Source organism: Suncus etruscus, chromosome 17, assembly GCF_024139225.1.
Source record: "Suncus etruscus isolate mSunEtr1 chromosome 17, mSunEtr1.pri.cur, whole genome shotgun sequence".
In the NCBI taxonomy this organism is placed as follows: domain Eukaryota; kingdom Metazoa; phylum Chordata; class Mammalia; order Eulipotyphla; family Soricidae; genus Suncus; species Suncus etruscus.
The window spans coordinates 3,647,965-3,674,697 of record NC_064864.1 but is presented as its reverse complement, the minus strand read 5'-3'; the positions used below and the strand labels follow the sequence as shown (position 1 = coordinate 3,674,697).

Genomic DNA, 26,733 nt, shown 5'->3' with positions numbered 1-26,733 from the left:
AGATAGGCCACACACACGTGGTGGCTAGGGCCTAAATAAAGATGATTCTTCCTGAAGCCTGCCTGTGAGTGAGTTTTGATTACGCTGATTACCTGGGCCTGGAACTGGGTGCCGGCTAGATGGGGGATAAAGCCACGTGGCTGGGGCCTAAGCACAAAGGCCTCCATCCATCGCCATCCAGCCCCATCCTTAATTATTTCATGCTACAACTATGTACCTTAAATATTACTGTTAAAGAATTGTACTTCACTTTGATCACAATCAAAATTATTTAAAAAAGTATTTGATGCAAAGAAAATGAATGGCAAGATTACAATAAGATCTCCTAATTTCCACCAATATTTCTATTAGCTTCATTTTAGCCTATCATGTTGATGCTGCATATTATGTTCTGGTCATGCCTTTTTTGAGAATATGGGGTCATTAAATCATCCCAGCTATAAATTAACATTGTATCTGTCAGTGTTTCCCATATATTTCAATCAAAACAGTTCCCTACATCTTGATATCTATGTCAACCATCTGAGATGGATACTATAAATTAAAATTTTTGTAGATTTATAACTAAATCTATTTGAAGGTCATGGGCTTCTTTTTTATTTTATTTCCCTTTTTTTAAATATGGAACGCTCCACAAGTTTGCTTGTCATCCTTGTGCAGGGACCATGCTAATCTCTGTATCATTCCAATTTTAATATATGTGCTGTAGAAGCAAGCAATCATAGGCTTATTTTAAGCAACAAAGAAATAAAGAACATTATTAACCTTTGACTCTGGTTGTTGCTCTAACACTAGATAACTGTATGAAAGACATTGAAATTACTAACATTTTAAAAAATAAATTTGAATTAGGCAGTTTTAAAAGTAAAATATTTTTTCTAAGAAGTTTTCCTCAAATGCAGCTAAACTTGTAGCATAATCAACATATTTAAAATACATAATCTTGGGGCTGGAGTAACAGCACAGTAGCCAGGGCATTTAATTTGCACAAGGCCAACCCAGGTTCAATCTCCTGCATATATATATAGTTCCCATAAGCTTGCCAGGAGTTATTTCTGATCTCAGGGCCAACAGTAAGCCCTGACAGCCTGTGAGTATGGCTCAAAATTGAAAATTAAAAATAAATCCATAATGTGTAAGTCTATTTATAATATTTATGTATTATATATCATATTATGTTATATATTCTATTCTATTATTCTATTATTTTTTATTATATTAACTATATTATTTTATTGATTATAATCTATAAGTTTTCCTAGGTAGCAAAATGGTTAATTTCACAATAGTACCAGCTACTTGAATGATTTTTGAAACGAATTATTTGAATTCCCACAGGTGATTACTTCCTAGCTAATATTAAACCACATATTAGAGAGTTAAATTTATTTTAAAGCATGTTTTGTAGTTTCCTTTGTTTTACTCATCATCCTCTACTAATTCATCTATCCTTTCTCATTTCTTTCAACTCTTCCAATTCCATGGCATGCATGCATGACTGTCCTTTTTACCCCTCTTTAAATACTTTTGTTAATCTTCCAAATCTCCTTTTAGTCTTAATCTTCTTGAGGCTTACCAATGATTGCAGTAAGTTCAGGAAGCTCATTAAGTAATTCCCTTAATGTCTAAATGTGGCGGGCACATTAACCTATATGTATGTACTTGATTGCCTCCGTTCTGGAGACCCCAGTGAGTCTTTTGGTCAATAGCTGTATTGTTGTTCCTTCCTATCATTCCTAATTAAATGTACAGTCCGCCTTGATTTTGTGCTCTAGCTGAACTCCAGTTGCTTGGCCAGTTTTCAATCTTACTGATCTTTCCCCTCTGACTGATTAGTTTTATTCATTTATCCAATTTTTAAAATTGTGGCTTTGGAACACCTGCCTCGGGCTAAGAGAGCACAATTAAACACATTTAAGGCAATGCACAAAAACATGGCAATTATATAATTAATCAGTTTTAAGTAGTATAAAAATGCTAGTCTAAAAAGCATAGCACTTGGGGAAAGGATAATTTTCAGAATTTAAAACCAGTTTAATTACTAGATATTATCCCTTCTGCGTGGTTTATGCATATACTGGCTAGACTGTAATAATATTTCTTTGTGGAAGAATTTTTCACAAACTACAATAGCTTCCTCACTTGAAAACCCATTTGAGAATGCAAAACAATGGATAAAGTATTTATGTTTCTGCCCTTATGTAACCAAGTACATTTTAATCTTCTTGGAATTATATGATTATGGTATTCATAAATTAGTATGTGAACATATCAAGTTGGTGATGGAAACTGATCAGAAATTATATATATTATTCTGTTCATCATTTGTTCAATTAAGTTTTTATATGTGATCACCTGGTACCTCTAAATATTTGTCTAAGAAAGATGAACCATTGGAAGCCAACATTAGATCCTTTCTCCTGTGGCAAAGATAAATGGAGTCAGTGGTATCAAGTAATATACTCAATCAAGGCTGTATCTTTCAAAACAATTCTAACTAGTTCTTTATATCTCTGTGATCAGAGTTATTGATTTCATTAAAATTATTGTTCCAGTATCCCCAACCTTTTTCCTACCTTTACCACCTTCCCCATTCATGTAACCTTTCCACTCAACACTAGTTTCCGCTTCTGTTGGTTTTGGGCATTTGTGTTTCTCTTGTATATTTGTCTTTATATACTGCATATAAAATAAATTAGTTTGTCTTTTTCTTCCTAACTTTAATTACCATACTATCCAGAACCATCCACTTAGCATCAAATTGCATGGCATAGATAGGATAGTGTCTTTATCCAACCATCTATCTTTGCTTATTGATAAATTTAAAAAAATTAATTAATTATGAGAATGGTTTCATCTTGCTTTATGCTATAAATTGATGATATTTCTCCTACACACTTAACCTTACTCTCAGAAAGCACTTTTCCCATTCACTCTAGAAATGCATCCTCTTTATATATACTTCTTGCTACCAAATATCTTAGCAATAAGTAATGTTTCATAAACTTTATTTTGAAGTAAATATTTATTATGTAGCTCTCAGACTATTTTTATCATTTTAATGTGCTTTTTTACTTTAGAATAATGCTAGTTTCTTTTCAAACAATATCATTAAAATAATGATAAACCTGTCTCAATTAAAAAAATAAGAACAATTTGAGAAATTAGAGCCATCAATATATTAGATGAGATTTTGTTTAGCACACATAAATGATAAATATATTTTAAAAGCTTCTCAAGATTTACCAACAAGCAGATGGCAGTAATGCATGCTCCCCTTTTCAGATTACTTTCTCTAATGGAAAATTCTAGATAAAAATGATGACAAATAACTTTTTATTTGCGACAAAATCCTTACTCTATAAAATGACTCAATTTAAATTGTTAATCATAGGTTTAAATGTCTAGGCCTTCTATATCTGTAAATAAATAAAGTATATAAATGTGAATTATCTTTCCAAACAGGAAGAAATACAAACTCACTTTATATATTTTGAGAAAATTATATTTTTGAGGAACAATTAAAAATAAAGTATTTTAAAAGTTATATATGTAAAGTAATACTGATGCTGAAATTTACCCATTGAGGATATCACGAGCGAACACCACCTGATTATGCCCTATGGGTTATTTTTGCAGCTGTATTCAGGTTTCACTATTGGCTGTGTTTGGGGAACAATATGTAATGCAATGGATTGAACTGCATTCAGCTGTAGGCAAGGCGAGTTCCTTAGTCCTGTATTAACCCTCCAGCTCTTGAAATTTGCTGTATCTTTTAAAGATTACTTTTCAGACACATGACAGTAGATATAATTAGAAAATGAAATTCATAATGATTTATATCTTACAAACTATGCTTAGTATGTGAAACTCAGAAAATCATGTCTTTAAATAAATTTATTTTTGCATACTTATATAAATGTTAAATGATAGAGTGAATATTGAATGCTTAATAGTCTGATATAAAATATTATACTTATTGCTTTATACTTATGAATATGCTTATACTTAAATATACTTATAAATATACTTATAAAATATTATACATATTATTGCCAGAGCAATACCACAGTGGTAGGACATTTGCCTTGTATGCATTCGACCTGGGACTGACCTGGGTTCTATCCCTGGCATCCCATATGGTCTCCCTAGCCTGCCAGGAGCAATTTCTTAGAACAGAGTGAGGAGTAATGAACTATGCTGGATGTGATCCAACCATCAACCTCCCCAAATATATATAATACTTAAAATGCATATACATCTATACAAATATAGTATATATGAAAATGTACAGGTATACAATAGACATATGTGTGCAGAATATGTATACATTTATAGACTGTGCTATTTATAAGTTTTTCTTGAAATGTATCAGTCATCAGTATTGTGTTTATATATTTGTTATGTAAAATTTAAAAACATAAGAAACAAGATCTGTCATCTCTAATACTTCTAGCATCCATGCAAAATTATTTACTTTTAATTTGTGTTCGCTTCATCATAAATTCTGTATTTTTCTACTAAACAGATACAATATGAGCTTTTGAAGGTAAAGCCTGTTTTGACATTAACTAATATGACTTTGGAGATGCTGTTAATTTTATTAATTTTATTTTTGGTGTGTTATTAAAAGGAAGATAGTGAATAAATAATTTGTTGACCTTTTGTTTAGAATAAATGAGATAAAGTATTAGAAAGATATTTAATAAGCACTTGTTTCTGTCCTCTTTCTTTGATCATAAAAATTTTTATTTTTTTTGGTTTTGGGACCACACTGAACTCGGTTCAGGGGTTACTTCTGGCTCTGCGCTCAGAAATCACTCCTGGCAGGTTTGGGAACCATATGGGATGCCGGGGTTCGAAGTAGGTCCATTACACATTGGCAGCCTGCAAAACAAATGCTTTACCACAGTGCTATCACTCTGGCCCCTATTTTTGCTTTATAAAGTAGTGTGTGCAATGAATTTTAGTTTACAGAGTGTATGTTCTGTGCAAGGCTATCATAATGCCTACATATTACAAATTTATACATATGTTATTACCATTTAAAAATATTTGTCCTCAGGCTGAATTGTTCAGTGGGTAGTTTTGGGTAGATTGCCTACACGTGCTGACCCAGGTTTGATCACCATTTACCATATGGTCTTGAGCATTGCTAGAAGAGATCTCTGAGTGCAGAGCCAGGAGTAACCCTTGAACATCACTGGCTGTGTCCCTAAAGCTAAAAATATTTGTACTTACGAATGTAAGTTTTTGATATGCTCAAGATATTGCTCTTTAACTTAAATTTATGTTTCCAAATGTCTTCAAAGTCACTGTTAATGAAATCCAAGATAGATCATTTACATCTTATTACCATACTACTGATATTTGAAAGAAGACTGAGAAAGTTAGACATTATTTTCATCATGACCAATTTATAGTTTGAAACTCAGGGTCATCAAAAATTACCAAAGTTCCTCTAAATCTGCAACATTCTATTTTTACATGTGGAAGTAAAAATCTGCAATAACTCAATTTTAACATTATAGAACATAGTTATATAAAAATTATTATTAATTCACTAAAGAAATTGTTCCACTACTTTGCAACTTTATCTGCATTTATTTGATTAAAATAGCAGATTCAGTTGAAAATTCTATGCACTTTGCGAAGACTGAAAATCATGTTCCAAATGAACATTAATTTATCACTGGTGAATTCAACAAAACTTGAGTCATTTAAAATCTCTGAAATAGACAAAGATGGTTGTCTTAAGCAATATTTTTTAAGAAAACAATATTCGTTTAAAAAAAATGGAAAAATTTACGTTCAGCTAAATTTCACGTAGTTTCCTATACTCCCTTTCTCTTTGTGTTTTTCTACATGGTCCTAACCAATATGGTGGGAAGACAAGGTTGTTTGTTGAGGGAAATATCTACCCAGTGTCATGGTTGACATGCCAGGAGATACTCACGGCTGACATGATGAGCTCTCCCCCAAGGTTCTGTATCTCAGCTTTGACTTGACTGCAGATTTTCAATTGGTGAGAGTAGAACTTAATCTGCTCTAGGTAGGCCAACAAATCTTGCTTGCATGATGGATCTGGGCACTAAATTTTTAATAAAAGACAGAGAAAAATAGCAAAACCTATAATTTAGTGTTCAGAATAAATAAATATTAACGTTTCCATTAATTTATAGGCAAACAAAATTATTTTAATCAAACCCCATTTCTCATGTCAACTCTGATGAGTTTCTGCCATTAGAAAAGGTTTCATATGTCAACCTCAATAAGTAATCATTTTAATGAATTTACAACAGATGAAGGAAAAGTTAAAGAAATTTCCAAACACTAAAAGTTCTATAAAATAATTGCATTTTATTACTCATATTAGAAGTACTAAGCACTTTTTCTTTGTATATTTGTTTTTTTGTACTGTGCCCAGTGGTTCTCAGAAGTTACTTCTGGCTTTACATTCAAAAATTACTCCTGGCACATTCAGGGAACCATACGGGATGGTGGCTTTGAACCTAGGTTGGATGCTTGCAATACTAATTGACAACACCCGGCCCACTGTGTTATCATTTGGGTCACCAACTAGAGTAGACTTTAAAATATTCTTTAAGACCTATGGTTTGCATCGTCTGACCTTTTTTTTCTCATACAGGAATAAAAATATCAGAAACAAAATATACATTATGTTCTTTACTCTCATCATGAAGCTATCTTAGTATTTTAGTCAAGGGTAGTCTTTTCCATCTTGGATAAAAACTATGAATCTACTTAGAGGCAAAGAATCTGCAACATACATGATCTATAACTATACTAAATTTTTATGAAAAACAAATATCTGTCTTATTTTAAACTTTTTAAATGTTCTTGATTGTTGATTGATTGATTGGTTTTGGGGCCACATCCGGCAGTACTCAGGGGTTTCTCCTGGCTCTGCACTCAGAAATCATCCCTGACAGGCTGGGGTACCATCTGGGATACCGTGAATCAAACCATATTCTTCTGGGTCGGCTGCATGCAAGGCAAACACCCCACCGCAGTACCATCTCCTGGGCCCCCTCTCCTATAATTAACTACCTCAAGGAACTCTCCCAGAGAGCTTCAAATTAATCATAAGCCTGTATATAGATTAAAATTGTGCTCTCTCTCCTGTGTAATTGTAGTAAAATTTGAAAACCCTTAACTGTATTTTATTTTTAAAATATCTTATAAAGATATTAAAATTAGAATGATTATTTATTGTAGTTTTACTTACAAGAGAAAAAAGTGAAAAGGGTGGATCAGAGCAATAGTACAGCAGGTAGGGCAGTTGCCTTGTATTTATTGCTTTGGTTTTAATCTCTAGTACTCAATATGGTCCTCAAACCCAATAAGGAGCTATCCCTGAGCACAGTCAAAAATATACCCTGAGGGGGCTGGAGCCATGGCACAAGCAGTAGGGTGTTTGCCTTGCATGCGGTCAATACAGAACTGACCCCGGTTCGAATCCCAGCATCATATATGGTCGGTTTCCCGAACCTGCCAGGAGTGACTTTTAAGCACAGAGTCAGGAGTAACCCCTGAGATCAGCCAGATGCGACCCAAAGACCAAAATTAATTAATTAATTAGTGAAGAACAGAAAAGAAATGGATTTTCATAATTTACCGATTAGAAAGAAGAAAATTTTAAATCTCTCAAAATTGCAAGTTTATGTTATAGCCAATAGTAAATTCATATTACATAAGTTGTGTTTTAACCAGAAATTAATGTTAGAACAATCTAATCTTAAAAATCTTGTGTTCCTTTAAAGATACTCTTAAGGCTGTGCTACAATAGTCCAGAGATATTTTAAACAGGACAAAATTTGCCGGGTCCTTTTTTTTATTTTTTTTCTTCCACTTTTCTTTCTTTTTTTTTTCTCTCTCTCTCTCTTCTTTCTTTTGTTTTGGTAGTTGTCACCAATTTTTTTTCTCCCCTTTTTCTTATCCTTTTTATCTCCAATGAAGATGGAATGGATGCTCAATCTACAACAAGCTGTAAAGTGGAGACCAGTTGCACTAGCATACTGGGGGGTAGAGGAAGGAGATATGGGATGCATACTGGGAACAGGGGCGGAGGGAGGACAGCACTGGTGGTGGGAATGCCCCTCATTCATTGTCACTATGTACCATAAATGATGCAGTGAAAGATTTGTAATGCACTTTGGTCACAATAAAAATTAAAAAAAAGGACAAAATGAATAAAATAAGCAAACAAATTAATATTAAACACCAATAAATAGTAGTAGTATAATGTGGCAAACAATACTACTAATTTTATGCTTTTGGTAGATAAAAATCACTGAATTGCCACTCAATTCTAAAGTGATAGAGAACTATCATCAATGTCCTTCTAATCTTAACTTTAAAAAAAATGTTATGTCCAGATTCATATTTTCACTTCAGATATAAATGTAATTTTGATTATACTTGAAGATTCAGTCAGTTTCATAACTCTAATATAACATTATACTAATTGACAAAATCCTTTTATAAAATTTATTATGAAATATTATTTTTCTATGAAAAATTAGAAAATGTATCTGGGGTGATATTAGTGACCAAAAGCAAAGTTAGGAGAATGGGTGCTAAAAAAGAAGTAGATTGATAAATAGATAATTATGGTAGTTTGGGTAAAATGGTTACTGTATTATTATTACTTTCGTTCTCATATATAGAGTTATTGTATTTTCACCAAAGGTTTCATTTTAATGGAATTGATTTGAATTTGAAGGGTGAATTAGCAATGTGAATTAAGGCCTGCGTTTCATAAGCTTGATTATATTTTGCCTATCTTGTACTATAAACTTTATTTAAGACCCATTTAAATTGACTTCAGCGATTATAGACCACAGTTAAATTTCTGCTAAGCTGGCAAAGTTTGCTAACAAAAAAAATATAAAGTGTCATTTTAAATTTCTAGAGCAGAAATTTTAAGAAATTTATGATGGCAAAAGGACTCTGCCCATGACCTTTACCATCGCCATGGTGCTTCTTACCCCTACCGCTACCTCCTCTAAACCAAAGTTTGTCTCCTTTCACCTTCTTTAGGGTCACAGATAAATGATCCCAATTTTTATTTTCACTTTTAAGATATTCCTTTCCTATCTTTGAAACTAGCACAGAGAGATGGTTTCACTGTAAACAACATGGAGATGATTTCATTGTAAACAAAATAAGAATAAGATGGTGAAGAATTATATGTGTAAAATAAAATGAAAACCCACTCTCAACCCTTTAATTTATTGCATCTTTCTCTTCTTTCTTTGCCTTTAAAGGCTAAACTGAAATGAGAATACAGCGACACAATACTTGCCTTGCACATGAATGACCTGAATTTAATTCTTAGCATCCCATACTGCTCCAGGAATGATCCCTAAGCACAGACCCTGGAGTCATCCCTGAGCACTACCAGTTGTGCTCCTTCCCTCAAATAAAACCAACAAACAGAAAACTGAAGGCTGTTCTATGATATTTTTTGTTTTGTTTTAGGAATTTTTTTTTCCTTCCAGAGCAGTTTCTCAGGACACCCAGAGGCCACTTCAAATGAAAGTGGGTCCAACATGCTGAAAGCAGTACGGTGATCATTGCAGCTAATGGTGCTGGTCAGATGCCCCGACTGCCGCAAAAAGATAGATGTTAGGTTGGGGATGGAGCTAGTGAAAGGCCAATACGTGTCTGTCATGCTTTGCAGCGTGCTTTCTCACCAGCTTCTCAGACATCTTTACATTTTCACCCTCTATCGAAGAATGGTGCACACTGTTTCCTCTTTTACTTACAAAATAGCAATGATTTTCCAATGTAATATTATCTTCAGATCTAGATATGTTTTTTGCTTGTCCAGTCATTGTCTCATTTGACACTCAGCATGCCTATTTTCCTTACACCTCTTTCTTTGTTTACTATGAAACCATTTTTTCTTTGAATTAACCATCTCTATTACGTGCTTGTGCTCCTATGTGCTAAATTTAGCCAGCTTTCAATCTGAGAGAATTCTGCACCTGTAAACATTACCATACTTTGAATATCATTTCATACATATATATGTATGATGGATGTTATTTAAAATTTTTTTTAAACATACATGCTTTTAATTAGAAGAGAGGAACTGAAGTCACCACAGTTCTGGTTCCATTTTACTTTTATTTATTTTCATTTTTTATGTTCTTTTATAATATCTTTATTTAAACACCATGATCGCAAACAGGTTTTGCAACACATTTTGAAATTTTAATCTTTGGAAATGATAACATAGAGAAGAAGGGCCTGAGTGATAGCTGTAGTGTGTTTGCCCTGAATGTGACTAACCTGGGAAACACACTGTTTGATCCTAACATCTTAGTCCTCCCACTCTGCCAGGAGTGATTTCTAAGTACAGAGCCAGGATTAACCTCTGAATGTCACTGGGTGTTGCCCAAAATTAAAAAAAAAATAGAGAAGAGTATCTCAGAAAGTATGATTTACAATAAGTGGAAACTCTTGAATATGTCAGTGTTAGTGATCTGTACTGCAACTTTGTAGTCTTGCTGGCTTGTTTTCTTTGAGAAATTGCTTTGTGGCACATTTAAATGCATTAACTTAATTTCACTAGAAATTATATGCTGTCCAATTGTGTTAAACATTCCAATTTCACCAAAATTGTTTTTCTTTTATGGGTTATTTGTTTGTAGACATACCTGACAGTTCTCAGGCTTTTGAGCCACATCAAGGTTCTTTGCTCAGGGATCATTCCTGGCTGTGTTCAGGGAACCTTTGCCATTCCAATGAGAAGGAATTCAGATTGGCTTTGGACAAGTCAAGCACCTTACCTACTTTACCCTCACTCCATACCCCACAATTACAAATGTAGATTTTGCTTCAAGTTAGTTGGGACATGCAGATATTGACAATATATTAGTAAAAGGAATTTTGGACATTAATATTAATTAGAGACAAAGATGGTTTTCATATTCCTAAAGCTTTCAAATTGATAAGAAATTCTAGATCAAACTTTTTTTTGAATTTATATTGACTTCCAGGAGAAATTTTATAAGAAATAATTTCTCTAAATATTAAGGACTTTTGTTGAGTTCTTATACTTTTTAATCTGAAGAACTGAAATGAAATGAATTTACTAATATGGTTTGCTCTGATACATAATAAGAACAGGAAAAGGATTATGGAAAGGTAATTAAGATAAATTTTGATTATATGGTGTTTTTTAGTTAAAGGTAGTCAGTTACAAGGAAAAATTTCCCCTAATCTTTTCTTTTATCCTTTTATAGAAAATAGTTTATTTTTCATTAGACCCAATATTATCTTACATGCATGAAATAAAACTTGTATGTATTTAAAACATTGTTTCAATAGGAAAATTACAAATACCCAATGAAGATGGGGAAATGGTAAATGTGATGCTTCTAAATTACTTTAAATATATAAATGAATAAAGTATTTCCATATTTATCTCATTCTACTTAAAACCTAAGAACTGCTATTAATTTGGTTTTATAAAGTAGAAGTCTATTAATCTTAATTATATATCTAGTTATAAATATCGCTACTCCACATAAAATTCAGGAGACAATAGTATCAAAATAAAAATATTGCAAATTCAGTTAAAATATTTTCTTTCGGCGGACCTCTCAAGGAGTGTTCAAGGTGTAGGGTTCAATTCTTTGCCAACCAGGCAGGTGATTCAATGGAAGTGTCTAAAGATGCAGTATTGTTCGGGGCTGAAGATGCAGTGATATTTTAGAAGTAGTAGAGATTACCCAGGAATGTCTGGAAGACCTCAGTTCTTTAGCTTCATCCAACAATATTTTAGGGATCACGGGGATCTGAATCAGGGTTGGTCACATGCAGGTATGCACCTTAACCCCTTTGCTATCTTTAGGGCCCATAAATTATACTTTTTTTTTTTTTTGGTTTTTGATTTTGGGGGCCACACCCGTTTGATGCTCAGGGGTTACTCCTGGCTAAGCGCTCAGAAATTGCCCTGGCTTGGGGGGACCATATGGGACGCCGGGGGATCGAACTGCGGTCCTTCCTTGGCTAGCGCTTGCAAGGCAGACGGGGTCTCAAACTCAATTTATCTGCTGGCCGCAGGAGGCAAAGTCGGGGTGATCCTTGAGTGCAAAGTCAGTAGTAAGCCTTGAACTTTGGGGGGTGTGGCCCAAACAACTAAAACAAAACAAAACAAAACAAAAAAATGATTCCTCTAGGGCAGGGCCACAAAATGTTTAAGTAGGGCCTTTTGCGGCCTGCGGGCCATGAGTTTGAGATCCCTACTAACAGCACCTCACCGGCCCCATGAATTATACTTTTAAAAATCACTTTGGTATGATTAAATGAATGCTTGAGATGTTTCTATTTAATAGTCTTATCACAAAGAAAATGTTGATGCCCATAATAATAGCAGGGAAGCAATTCAAATGATGTCAGCCATTGACAGTGTTTGTTGAAATATCAGTATAAATTACACTTTTAGATGATTTTGTTACAGTTGAATGCACTGTATATGATTTGACTAACAATTCGCTGTTTTTTTTTTTTAAATGCTGTCTTTCCTTGAATTAATATTGACTTCATGTTTAGCACTGAGCATCTATTTCAATTGTACTGTTATGATGAGTGTGGAGTACTCAATTGATAATATGGATATTCTCTTTGGCCAACATTTTAGTGAAGGAGTATATTAAGCTTTACCAATTGTTTAGAAAATTCACTGGGTATTTTGCGTGATTATAATGCCCGTTGTTAGTATTTGCTTCTTTTATACCCTAAATTTCTTATTTTTATTTGGAAAACTTCTTAATTTGTCCTCTTTCAGAAACCCACTTTACATGATGTTAATTTATTTTGGTTCCTCTTTTCTTTCCTTTGGGATAAATTAATTCTATAACTAATTGGTATTTTATACTGTTCCACTTTATGAAGCATTATGCAGATTATATAATTAAAAATCGCTGATGACATGATAAATTATACAATAAATCAGAAGAATAGCATAGAAATCAGAAGAGTCTGGAATCTTAGATTTCTATGGAGATACTTCTCCAAATTGCTGTTCTCTTTATGGGACAATTGTTTAAGGACTGTGTTGGTCAACAGTATTCTGTCCATCAGAAATACACAGTATAACGGTGATATATCTTAATCTATACAGGATTTAACCAACATAGTCTTAGAAATTCTATCTATAAACCATAACATCATTTTGACAATTGATTTTTGGTTTATTAGTTTTTGGGCCACACCCGGTGACACTCAGGAGTTACTTTTGGCTATGTGTTCAGAAATTGCTCCTGACTTGGGGGGACCATATGGAATGCTAGGGGATCAAACCAGGGTCTGTAATAGGTTAGTGCGTGCAAACCAAACACCCTAGTGCTTCCATCACCTCTCCGGCCTCCATCTTAACAATTATTATGCTTGAGAAATAATGAATGATAAGAATAAACAAGATAGGAGCAGGTGGTGCTAGAGGTAAGGTGTCTGCCTTGCAAGCGCTAGCAAAGGAAGGACCGTGGTTTGATCCCCCAGTGTCCCATATGGTCCCCCCAAGCCAGGGGCAATTTCTGAGCGCTTAGCCAGGAGTAACCCTGAGCATCAAACAGGTGTGGCCGGAAAAAAACAAAAACAAACAAAAAAAGAATAAACAAGATAATATTGAAATCTGGGGTCACGCTAGAGGTTTGATAATATAATGTCAAAGTAGTTATTTAAAAATCATTCTGTGGGGGGGCCAGAAAGATAGCACAGTGGTAAGGCATTTGCCTTGACGAGGCCAAGCCAGGAACAACCCAAGTCGAATCCTAGAATCCCAGATGGTCCGCAGCCTCCTAGGAGTGATTTCTGAGCACAGATTCAGGAGTAATCCCTGAGCGCCACTGGGTGTGACCCAAAACAAACAAACGAACAAACAAAAGAGTAAGCATAGACAAAAGATTCACCACTGAGTGCTGCCAGTTGTGGCCCCAAAACTAGAGGGGGTAATGATTTGCTTATTTAGTCTCTAACTCATGACATATATTAAACTAGGGGTAAATTGTGGCTTCACTCATTTATTTTGAGAAGTGCTTGACTTATATTATCATAGAGTTAACTTTCTTCTTTTTGTTGTTTTCTTGGAGTGCCAACGTAGTGGTGCTTATGACTCATTCTTGGCTCTGTGCTCAAGAATTGTTCCTGGCAGGGCTTGGTGGACCAAGTGGGATGCTTGGGATTGAACCTCAGTCAGATACATGTAAGACAAACACCCTAATTTCTGTTCTATTGCTCCAACTCCTCAAGTGCATTGTCAATTCTAACTACTGAATACTAAAAAAGAAAAATTGAGTGAAATGTTTAAAGTGATTAAAATAAGGATATTTAAAATATGTACATATTCAAGGAATACTTTAAAGTACATTTTCTTATTTTTATTCCTGATTTCTACTTCTTTTTGGATTGATATTTCTTCAAAGATTTGATGTCTATAATAATTTGAACTTAAAATCCAATAAATAGGTTGCCAAAGGACCAATAATAACATATAATTAGTGATGATGGTGGTAATTATAAATCTTTTAGTTTTTAATAGAATACTTTTCCAATTGTATTTAACACTTTTTTAGTCGGTAATATATTCAGGATTCTAAGAATAAAATTGTAAGATAAATAGTGATTAGTTGAAATTAAAATTCCTTAGTATAAGTAGCCTACTACCTGTACTAGAATTACACAATACGATTTATAAAATAATTCAAGCACTAGGGGATTAATACAAAAGATAAGGAGCTTGCCTGGCATGCATGCAATCCTGGTTCAATTACTGGTACCATATTTGGATCCCTGAATATGACCAGGAGTAATTGTTGAGCAAATAGCTAAGAGCATTAAAACAAACATAGATAGTGCAACTGAATTTTGATGTTATAAGTTTTACTGAGCTAATTTTTAGCATGAAATTCCATCATATCCTTTGTAGAGAACTCACCTGGTTGGCTATCTGCCGGGCAAGAACATCCATCCTTGATCCTGATTCAGATATCATTTTAGCTGCATAGATGACATCAGTTGTGTGCTTTAGTGGTCCTTTGCCCCTTAAAGTAAAAACAAGATATGTGTTAGTTGCTGTGGTTTATGCTAAATAAAATACACAGACAGATATGTAAAATACACTCATAGAATTATACTCCAAAGTCCTTGCCATAGACTTTACATATTTTAATTTTAGATAGTTTCTATCAGATTCTAGTATTAAATTATAAAATGGCAGAAGAGCGAGGAAAGAGAGGAACACACAGAAAACACTGTCAGGAGGTCGATTCTATTTGATATTAATTCCAAAGAATGAGGCAGTTTCTATATGTGGGGATGGATTTGAGGTTTTTTTTTTTTTTTCCTAATAGTGGTGCTCAAGAACCCAGGCCCACTCCAGCCAATATGGCTGGAGACACACAGTCTTGATTATTCAGTGTTTAAGTTAGGTTATTTCTCTCAGGTTGGTGGTTGTGGTGCTCTGGGGATTTGGAAGAAAACACTTATCACTAAACAAATTGCTTCAGATGCTTCCTGTGAAGGAGATGAGGAAGGAGGAAGAATGGAGATAGTTAAATATATTCCAATAGCCCAACATTCGAGTGAAGTGAGAGAGAGAATGAATGAATGCAATTGTCTATGGTTCCTGTACATTTCAAATTAATTTGATGTTAAATCTTGTCAGATTTATCACTGGAAGAAAACCTTCACTGAGGAGGCATGTAGTAATGAAAGGCATAATGTTGATGCAAAGTTAAAAGATCAAAAGATTTTATATATACAAATCTAAACACCATCATGCCACGGCTGTGTGTCTAAATGACTCTTCCACCACACTTTACCATGCTGCTTTTTAAATTGATATATATAAGATTTTCTGTCTAAAGGAAATAACCGGTTTAACAATGAAACCTAGTTCAGGACATGGCCATCATAATTTTCTGTGAATCTGCTGACACATATTGCTTTCCAATTTTGCTTAAAAAAATTCAACATTAAACATTGCATTTAAGTTGCTCTTATCAAATTTATTTCATACATCAGGCATGCCTCGATGTAATGTAAATGGTTCTGTTCATGGAAGAAATTGCATTTTATTATTTCTATGGACCTCCAGAGAAAGTTAAACTTAAATAAAGCTGTCTAGGCTACTGAAAGGCAATGCATCAATTTGCAAGGTCTAAACAATGCACAAAGGTTGTTTCTAAGAAGAAAGTCAATACTGTCTTAGCTTAAACAATAAGTTATATTTTGAGGAGAGCAGGTAATGTACCATCCTCCAAAATGATATATTTCTCCATAGAAAACATCCTGGATTGAGGCCAGAGAGAGGTAAGTTTCTTGCCCTTCATGCACACAATTCATGTTCTATCACTATTACCCCATATTGTTCCCTCATCACCAAGTGTGATCCCTGAGTGCAGAACCCAAGAATATATCCAGGTGTTCACCTCAACACACACACAACCTGCATCAATAAAAGGGATACTATTTTTATTTTTTTCTTTGCATGTTCCTGATATTTATCAAATTTTTAAATAAATACGTTAGTTAAACAAAATGGTTATAACCATACTCATAATTCGGTTTCAGCCATAGTCAGCTACTGGTCAGCCATATGCAAAAAAGCAAACTCAGACCTCTATCTAACATCATGCACAAAGGTCAAAACAAAAAAGATTAAAAACCTTAATATCAGACCTAAACTTATAAGGTATGTAGAAGAAAAATTAGGCAAAACATGCATGACATTGAAACTAAAGATTTTCTTCAAGGAGAATATTGCTTATAGCTTTAAATTCCTACCTTGTTATAAACCCCTATCCTAAAGATATTTAGAACTTAAAAGTAACATTAAGATATCATGCCATAACACAGTTATTCTCTTTCTCACAATCCTAATTAAATGTATTGCCTGTCTGGCAAGCTTTTACTGAGTGCCAAACAGAATACACATTTTGCAAATTATCTCCTATCATGCCAAGCTTCCAAAGGAAGACACAATTACCACTACTATGATAAATTTTAACATTTTTAGCCTAAAAATGTTCTATGTAATAAAAGCTTTTTAAACTGAAAAAATGCAGTCAACGGTTGTTTGCAGCTTTCATTTTCGTAATGGGTTCTCAGTCTTTCCTGTCAGCAAATCACTTATATCACTGAAGTCGGGTATTATAGAAAGAGATATGCAGAGAAAAGGATCAGATATTGAATTTTTTTCAAGAAACTCGAAACTAGAACACTTAAGTGAATAAAAGTTTCCATAATAATAAAATTTCTCTCCAAAGAAGATCAGCCTTGAATTGGGCATTTGCTATTTCATTATCACAACTTATGTTCAAATTCTAATAGGAAAGGCTGACACAATCTGATGATGTTGGTGCCACAGAAATTTTAGTTTTTGCTTCCTTTGTTCTGGTCTTGGAGTTTGGGCCTCACCTAACAGTGCTCAGGAATTACTCTCTGATGGTACTTTTGGAACCATATGGAATGTTTGTGAATTGGCCAACTGCAAAGTAATGATCTACTGGTTATACTATTGCTACAGTCCCAGAAAGTTTTATTAAGATAAGAAAAGGTGAGGCTAGGGAGATATTATAAACTAAGGATAGAATATAAGCTTTGAATTCAGAAGTCTGGATTCCATTGCCAACATCATTTATTCTCTGGAGTATGCCCAGGAATGAGCCCATGCAAAGTTCAAAATGGGCCCTGAGGCCTCCAGATATTGTCAAAATTAAGAACAAATCAAAGAAGTGAAAGAGTAAGTATGAAATGAAATTTGAGTTCCAACTATTGTTGACACTGTCCCAACCATGACATATCATCTCTCTATCCTCATCTCATTGATAGTATCTAGATCTCCCTCATTGATAGTATCTAGATCTCCCTTCCTGTTTCTGTTTTATTTATCATTAACTTTTATTACAAGAAGCTTATGTAGATAACTAGCCAGAACTCAGATAAGTAGGAACCTGTCCAGAATATATAAGCTGTTAAGATACAGATAATACTATGAAGTAATTTGATAGTTTCCATCTTCTAGCATTTTAGTTATCCTTTTTGTTTGTTTGTTTTGCAGGGAATATCCCCAATGGGGTATACAGGAAGCTTGGAGGCCTTTCCCATTGATTCACAACCAATAGGTCCAGTTGGTCATGTAGGTTCTTGAAGAATGTATTGGTGTTTGTGCCCTGTGGTGCCAGGACTTATTTTTTTTCCACCTAGACCCTATGTCTATATCAGGAAACCATGAGGTTTCTGGGATTGATCTGTGTCCAGCCATATGCATAGCATGTGCCTCTGTACTAAATATCTTGTCCTTATTTATATATTTTGTATATATTTTGTACTCCTAGTGTACAATTTATTTATTTTTTATTTATATTTTTAGAATTTGTATAACCTTCAGAAGTGCTTGGAATTTACTTCTGTCTCTGTCCATTGATCACATCTGATGGTACTCAGGGGAACATGGTGCTAGAGATAAAACTGGGGTGATGACATGCAAAACAAAAAACTTTAATCCTAGAATTATATCTGATGCCTTATAAAAATTTCTCAAAATCAAAATTGTTTTTTTAAACCTATTATGCTTGATATACACACAAATATATGTATATATATAAATATATAGAGAGAGACAATAATAGAATTGGTACTCATTTAATAGATTTTGTCCTATCATAGTAGTTACTACATTCAGAACTTTATACAAATTGGGTACTTTTCCATATAGAAATGAATTTGATACCACAGTAATCTTATGAATTAAGAACTATCCATATCACAGAGAGGAAGAGAGAAGTCATTCTTAGTCAAGTTACACTTATTTTTTCCAAGTTACATTATAACAAATGTTGGTCATGTAATTTGAACTCAAGGAGTCTTGCAAATATGATTTACTAAATGTTCTATATCATCTAAGAAGCATATTAAGATTAAATTATAATATAAATGTTATATTTAGCTCAAGGGTAAAGGCTCATCAGTTTATCTCCCCACATCTACAAGAAGAAATTGAAATAAGATTTATAGTCTCAGTGAAAAAACATATTCTTCATTATATATATTTTAGAATCATGGTGAATGTTTAAAATGGTAGCAGAAACCTATAATTCTGAGATTTTTGATGCACTAGTACATTTTAGTGTATATAAATATATGTGTATATATGTATATTCTTACCTCTTTACCTCTCTGAATATTATTTTCTAAATCTAAATAAGATATCACATATTCCATCTTGTATGACATATTGCATTTCTAAAATAATTCTTTAAGAACCAATGTTGCAAACATGTTCATAGTTGAGTTTCTGTCATAGAACACCATTCACCAGTGCGACTTTTCCGCCACCTAAGACCACACTTCCTCATCTCACACCCTCCTGACTCTGAGACAGGCATTCTATTTCACTCTCTTACTATCATTGTCTTGTAGTTTTTTTTGTTTTGTTTTGTTTTTTTTTTTTTTTTTTTGGTTTTTTGGGTCACACCCGTTTGATGCTCAGGGGTTATTTCTGGCTACACGCTCAGAAATTGCCCCTGGCTTGGGCGGACCATATGGGACACCGGGGTATCGAACCGTGGTCCTTTCCTTGGCTAGCGCTTACAAGGCAGACACCTTGCCTCTAGCGCCACCTCGCCGGCCCCTTGTAGTTTTTAGTATAGTTATTTCACTAACTGCTGTCTACACTTTTTGTGGCAAGCTTCATATCATGGACTGGTCCTTCTGGCCCTCATTTTTATTGTCTCTAGTTTCTATTATCATAGTGTCTTTCAGTTTTTTAATTCCACAGATGAGTGAGATTATTCTGTTTCTCTCTCTCTCCCTCTGATTCAGTTCACTCCATATAATAGTCTCCATGCCCTTCATGTATAGGCAAATTCCATGACTTGATTTTCTTGATGGCTGCATAGTATTCCATAATGTGTATGTACCAGTTCTTTAGCCACTAAATTGTTGGACATTTTGGGTTGTTTCCAGATTCTGGCTATTGTAAATAGAGCTGCAATGGACATAGGAGTGCATAGAGAATTTTTTTGTTGTGTTTTTATTTGCCTATGGTATATCCAAGGAGTGTTATTGCTGGATCATATAGGAGCTCACTTACATTTTTTTAAGAAATATAAATATAAGAAATATAAATGTAAATATAAATATAAATAATATTTGGGTCGTGCCCCTCCCTCCAGAGACGCCTGAGTGCCGGCCGGGGAGGCCTGAGTGAGTTTCTGACTTTTTGCTTGGCGTTTGGTCGTGCCCCTCCCCCCAGAGACGCCTGAGGGCCGGCCGGGGAGGCTTGAGTGAGTTTCTCTCCTTTTGCTTGGCGTTTGGACGTGCCCCTCCCTCCAGAGACGCCTGAGGGCCGGCCGGGGAGGCCTGAGTGAGTTTCTCTCCTTTTGCTTGGCGTTAGGTCGTGCCCCGCCCCCCAGAGACGCCTGAGGGCCGGCTGGGGAGGCGTGAGCCCCGCTAGAAAAACCTTCAGGAAGGAGACCAAAGCAGGCCGAATTTAGAAGTCATAGCACTCCAAAACATATCATTAAATACAAAGAATTATGCGTAAATCAAGGAGATCCCTTATAACTGAAGACAACATGACAAGCCCTATCAAGTTTCCAAGCCCACCAAAACGCACAGATTCATGGGAAGAAGACCTAAAAGCGGCCATGAGGAAGGAAATGCAAGAATTACTAAACAGAATGAAAGAAACCCTAGCAACCGAGTATAAGAAATTCATGGACGAACGACTCAACCAAATTAAAGAAGAAATGTTAAAGAACATGAGAGATTCCATACAAAAAGAAGTGAAGGATTTAAAAGACAAAATAACAAGCCTTACGAGTAGAACCAAAGAGTTGGAAAAGCACATCGATGAACTCGAAGGAAAACTGCAATATAAAAATGATCAAGAAACCAACAAAGAAATAAAAGGCAAAGCACTGGAAGGAAAAATCCAATATCTCATGAACAAGGACAAAAGAAACAATCTAAGAATTGTGGGTATACCAGAAGGGGAGGAAATAGGGAAGGGGGAAGAACAAGTAGTCAGGGAGATAATAACAGAGAACTTTCCCACCCTCTGGAAAGACAATTTAGGACAAATCCAAGAAGTCAAGAGAGTCCCTAATAAAGTAGACCCTAATAAACCCACACCAAGACACATAATAATCCAAATGGCGAAAAACAAAGAGAAAGAGGAACTCCTGAAAGCAATAAGGGAGAAAAAAAACCTCAAGTACAAAGGAAAGGATATAAGAATCAAACCAGATCTCCCATTTGAAATAATTCAAGCAAGAAGACAGTGGAATGACGTATTTAAACGACTGAGTGAAAGAAATTTCCAACCCAGGGTCCAATACCCAGCAAAACTATCATTCATATGGGAGGGTAGACTAAAAACATTCACAAATATGAACGAACTTGAACTATTTGTGCAAACTAAGCCGATCCTAAGCGACTTACTTAGAGACGAATTACAAGATCCAAACCCCCGATTGTAACAACAACCACTCCACACAATACAACTGCACAACAGTCCTCTCTATCAATAATTTCCCTAAATGTTAATGGACTAAACTCTCCAATTAAAAGACACATAGTAGAGAACTGGGTTAGGAAAAATAAACCGGACTTCTGCTGTCTGCAAGAAACACATCTACAGTTACAGGATAAGCACAGGCTTAGAATTAAAGGATGGAAAGTAATTATTCAGGCCAATGGAAAACAAAAAAGAGCAGGGACAGCCATTCTTATATCGGACCAAATTGTATTCAACCTCAAGAAAGTGATCAGAGACAAGGAGGGGCACTACTTACTGATCAGGGGAACATTAGATCAAGAAATGCTAACCCTGGTCAATATCTATGCACCTAATGTAAATTCACCAAAATATGTGAGGCAACTACTGACAAACCTAGAGAAACACATGAAGGGAATTGTGATAATAGTAGGAGACCTCAACACTCCACTAACACCACTGGACAGATCCTCCAAACAGAAAAATAGTAAAGAAATAAGAGCTCTAAATGAAAAATTAGAAGAATTAGGGCTAATAGACTTATATAGAGCCCTCCATCCCCAGAAAGTAGAATACACATTCTTCTCAAACCCACATGGAACTTTCTCCAGAATAGATCATGTCTTAGGATACAAAGCCAACCTATATAAGATCACAAAGGTAAGGATCATTAGAAGTACCCTTTCAGATCACTATGCAACAGAACTTATAATTGATGCTAAAAAGAAGCAATGGAGGAAAACTAATACATGGAGATTGAACAACATACTGCTTAACAACAGCTGGATCAAAGAACAACTCAAGGAGGAAATAAAAAGATTCCTTGAGACGAATGACAATGAAGAGACAACATGTCAGAATTTATGGGATACAGCAAAAGCAGTACTTAGGGGGAAACTTATAGCATTACAGGCCTATGTTAAGAAACAGGAAAATAACAAAACTAACAGTTTAAAAGATCACCTCAAAGAATTGGAACAACAGCAACAGAGAAATCCAACCACAACCAGAAGGCAAGAAATCATAAAAACCAGAGCAGAAATAAACAACATAGAGACTAAGAAAACAATACAAAAAATCAATGAGACCAGGAGTTGGTTTTTCGAAAAAATAAATAAGATAGACAAACCATTGGCAAAACTTACCAAAAAAAAGAGGGAAAACACCCAAATCACTAGGATCACGAATGAAAGGGGAGAGATTACAACAGAACCCCAAGAAATACAACGTATCATGAGATCATATTATGAACAACTATATTCAATTAGGCTAGAGAACCCACCAGAAATTGACAGATTCTTGGACGAACACCCTCTTCCAAGACTGGAAAAGGAAGACCTAGAGACTCTAAACAGTCCAATCACTTCAGAGGAAATTGAAGACGTAATTAAAAGACTCCCTAAGAATAAATGCCCAGGCCCAGATGGATTTACAGGTGAATTCTATCAAACATTTCAAGAAGACTTATTACCACTGTTCCATAGACTTTTCAAAACCATAGAAAAAACAGGAATCCTCCCCAACTCCTTTTATGAGGCTAATATCACACTTATTCCTAAAGAAGGCAAAGACACCACCAAAAAAGAAAACTACAGACCAATCTCACTAATGAACATTGATGCAAAGATACTTAACAAAATCTTAGCAAACCGAATCCAACACCTCATCAAAAAAATCATACATCACGATCAAGTGGGATTCATCCCAGGAATGCAAGGTTGGTTCAACATACGCAAATCAATTAACATTATACACCACATCAACAATATGAAGGACAAAAACCACATGATCATATCAATCGATGCAGAGAAGGCGTTTGACAAAATCCAACATCCGTTCATGTTAAAGACACTTAGCAAAATAGGGTTAGAAGGCACCTTCCTTAAGATAGTTACAGCTATTTATGAAAAGCCTACAGCCAACATTATACTTAATGGTGAGAAACTAGAGGCATTCCCACTAAGGTCAGGAACTAGGCAAGGCTGTCCACTCTCTCCACTCTTATTCAATATAACCTTAGAAGTCTTAGCAATAGCAATCCGACAAGAGAAGGGAATCAAAGGAATTCAAGTAGGGAAAGAGGAACACAAGCTAGCTCTATTTGCTGATGATATGATGATATACATCAAAAACCCTAAAGAATCCACAGAAAAACTCCTAGAAACAATCAACCAATACAGTAAAGTGGCTGGATACAAAGTCAATACACAAAAGACAGTAGCGTTTTTATATACAAACAATGAAGTTGAGGAGAGAGAGATTAAAAATACAATTCCATTTAAGATAGTATCAAAAAATATCAAATACCTAGGAATCAATCTTACAAGAGAAGTGAAAGATCTATACCAGGGAAACTTCAAAACACTTCAGAAAGAAATTGAAGACGATCTAAAGAAATGGAAGAACATCCCATCCTCATGGATAGGTAGAATTAACATAGTCAAAATGACTATTTTGCCCAAACTGCTATATAGATTTAATGCAATTCCTATCCAAATCCAGACACAATTTTTTAAAGAAATAGAACAATCAATTATAAAATTCATTTGGAACCATAAAAGACCCAGGATAGCTAAACACATTCTGAAAAATGAGAAGTTGGGAGGCATCTCCTTACCTAACTTGAAACTATACTATAAAGCTATAGTATTAAAAACAGCATGGTACTGGAACAGAGACAGGACCTCAGACCAGTGGATTAGAACAGAATTCCCAGACATAAACCCCCAGATATATAGCCAATTAATATTTGATAAAAGAGGCAAGAATATGAAATGGAACAAAGAAAGCCTATTCAACAAATGGTGTTGGTACAACTGGAAACTCATATGCACGAAAGTGAAAATCGTCCCATATCTCACTCCTTATACAAAAGTCAACTCAAAATGGATCAAAGATCTGGAAATCAGACCTGAATCTATAAAGTTTATCGAGAATAAAATAGGCAGAACACTCGAAGACCTTTATATCAAAAGGGTCTTTGAGAATGGAGCACCAATGGCAAGAACGTTAGCATCAACTATAAACAAATGGGACTATATTAAACTAAAAAGCTTCTGCATGTCAAAAGAAACCCTACTTAAAGCAAGAAGACAGCTAACAGAATGGGAAAAAATTTTTTCACCTGATATATCAGATAAAGGGCTGATATCTAGAACATACAAAGCGCTCAGAAACCTGAGCCCTTCAAAACCAAACGAAGCCATAAAAAAATGGGGAGACGAAATGAATAGACATTTCTCTGAGGAAGAGAGAAGGATGGCCAACAAATACATGAAAACATGCTCACCTTCACTCATCATCAGGGAGATCCAAATCAAGACAACAATGAGATACCACCTCACACCAGTGAGGTTGGCTCACATCAAAAATACTGGGAACAACCTTTGTTGGAGAGGATGTGGTATGAAAGGAACTCTCATTCATTGCTGGTGGGAATGCCCCTTGGTCCAACATCTATGGAGAAAAGTCTGGAGAGTGCTCAAAGAACTCAGAATTGAGCTGCCATTTGACCCAGCAATTGCTCTTCTAGGCATATATCCCCAAGATGGAAGGACATTCATTCCAAAATACGTATGCACCCCACTATTTATTGCAGCACTCAGTATAATAGCCAAATCTTGGAAACAACCTCGATGCCCAACAACAGATGAATGGATCATTAAGATGTGGTACATATATACAATGGAATATTACATGGCAGTTAGAAATGATACAATCACAGACTTTGCAGCAACGTGGATGGACCTAGATCATGTTATGTTAAACGAAGTAAGTCAGAGGACAAAAGAAAAACACAGAATGGTAGCACTTTTCTGAAACACCTAGAACATTGACATCTTTATTTTGGTGTGGAGATTACGGTTGATGTCTCCAATATTATTTTATTTTATTTTGTTTAGTCTTTTTCTTTCTTTTTGTACTTGAGTATGATTGGATTTCAGAACCGAGACTACTGTGTGGTGTTTGCCTTTATTGCTGTAGTGCTTATCGGTTATTTAATTTGATATTTTTTTTGGTATTGTTGTGGTATTTTAATTACTTTTTTCACATCCTCTCTCAAACTGAGGTTGGAAGCTTCTAGAAAGGACTTTGCCTATTTTCAGCATATTTGATTTTTGAGTGGGAAGAGGACATATTAGGTGATGGGTATTCCCCTGATTCAATGTGAATAGGTATCCGGAATATTATAGTGAAAGATATGTAAGCCATTATGAAAAAAAAAAAAAAAAATTGTGGTTTTTTTTTTTTTTTTTTTTGGTCGGAGGCTTTTTTTGACTTATATGTATTATTATTATAGCAATTATATTATATGTTATGTTGTGTTGTTATATCGTGTTGTGTTGGTTTGCCTCATTATGTTAATTAATTTTGTCCTTTAAATGAATTCTTATTTTAAAAAAAAACAAAAACAAAACAAAACAAACAAACAAACAAACAAAAAAAAACAACTTTAATTTGCCTTGAAGAAAAAGAAAAAAAAATAAAATAAATAAAAGATAAGATAAGGCCTCCCAATTCTTACCACAGGCTGTGTGCTTTACACTGACTGTATAGAATGAGGAGGTACAGTAAAGGCACCAAAAAAAAAAAAAAATGGTGGGACACATATTAAAAAAAAAAAAAAAAAAAAAAAAAAAAAAAAAAAAATATAAATAATATTTATATTATATATATTTATATATAATAAATAAATATAAATAAAATAAATATAAATAAAATAAAATAAATAAAAATAAATAAATAAAAAATAAATATAAATATAAATATAAGAAATATAAATATAAATGTTCTACCTATAAAGGCTGACTTTGATGACACCAGCAGTAATTAGAGTTTTTTTTCTCCCCACATTCATGCTAGCACTGTTTGTTCTTGTTGCTGTTTTTTTTTTTATTTCGATGACAATTGCTTTATAATAAAATTTAAAGTTGCAGAAAGTGATGGCTCCCATCTTCTTTATCCTAAGGGTTTCTTTTAATATTATTTGACTTTTATTGTTTCAAATGAATTTTAGAAGTGTTTGATCTACTTCTTTGAATGCAATGGGTTTTCCTAGAGATATTCCATTTTGATGTTTTTTATAACATAAATAGTACCTAAAACTCTTCACTTTAGTTATAATTATTTCGTTTGTTTATATTAACCAAATGAGCTATTATGATAGAGAGAAGTGGTTATGAGTTTCAAATAAA

At 34.4% G+C, this 26,733-nt stretch overlaps 1 protein-coding gene and 2 pseudogenes across 1 annotated transcript in view; 1 reads left to right on the top strand and 2 right to left on the bottom strand.

Annotated features, from left to right (window-relative positions):
* CTNNA3 (catenin alpha 3) overlaps positions 1-26,733 on the bottom strand; it is a 1,601,008-nt gene that overhangs the window by 39,113 nt on the left and 1,535,162 nt on the right. Inside the window, exons 16-17 of the mRNA XM_049790484.1 lie at positions 14,972-15,077; positions 5,957-6,091 (exon numbers count right to left, since the gene is read on the bottom strand). Coding sequence (XP_049646441.1) covers positions 5,957-6,091; positions 14,972-15,077 — 241 coding nt within the window. The remainder of the gene's footprint in view (positions 1-5,956; positions 6,092-14,971; positions 15,078-26,733) is intronic.
* Positions 616-715, bottom strand: LOC125995432 (uncharacterized; annotated as a pseudogene).
* Positions 26,047-26,150, top strand: LOC125995648 (uncharacterized; annotated as a pseudogene).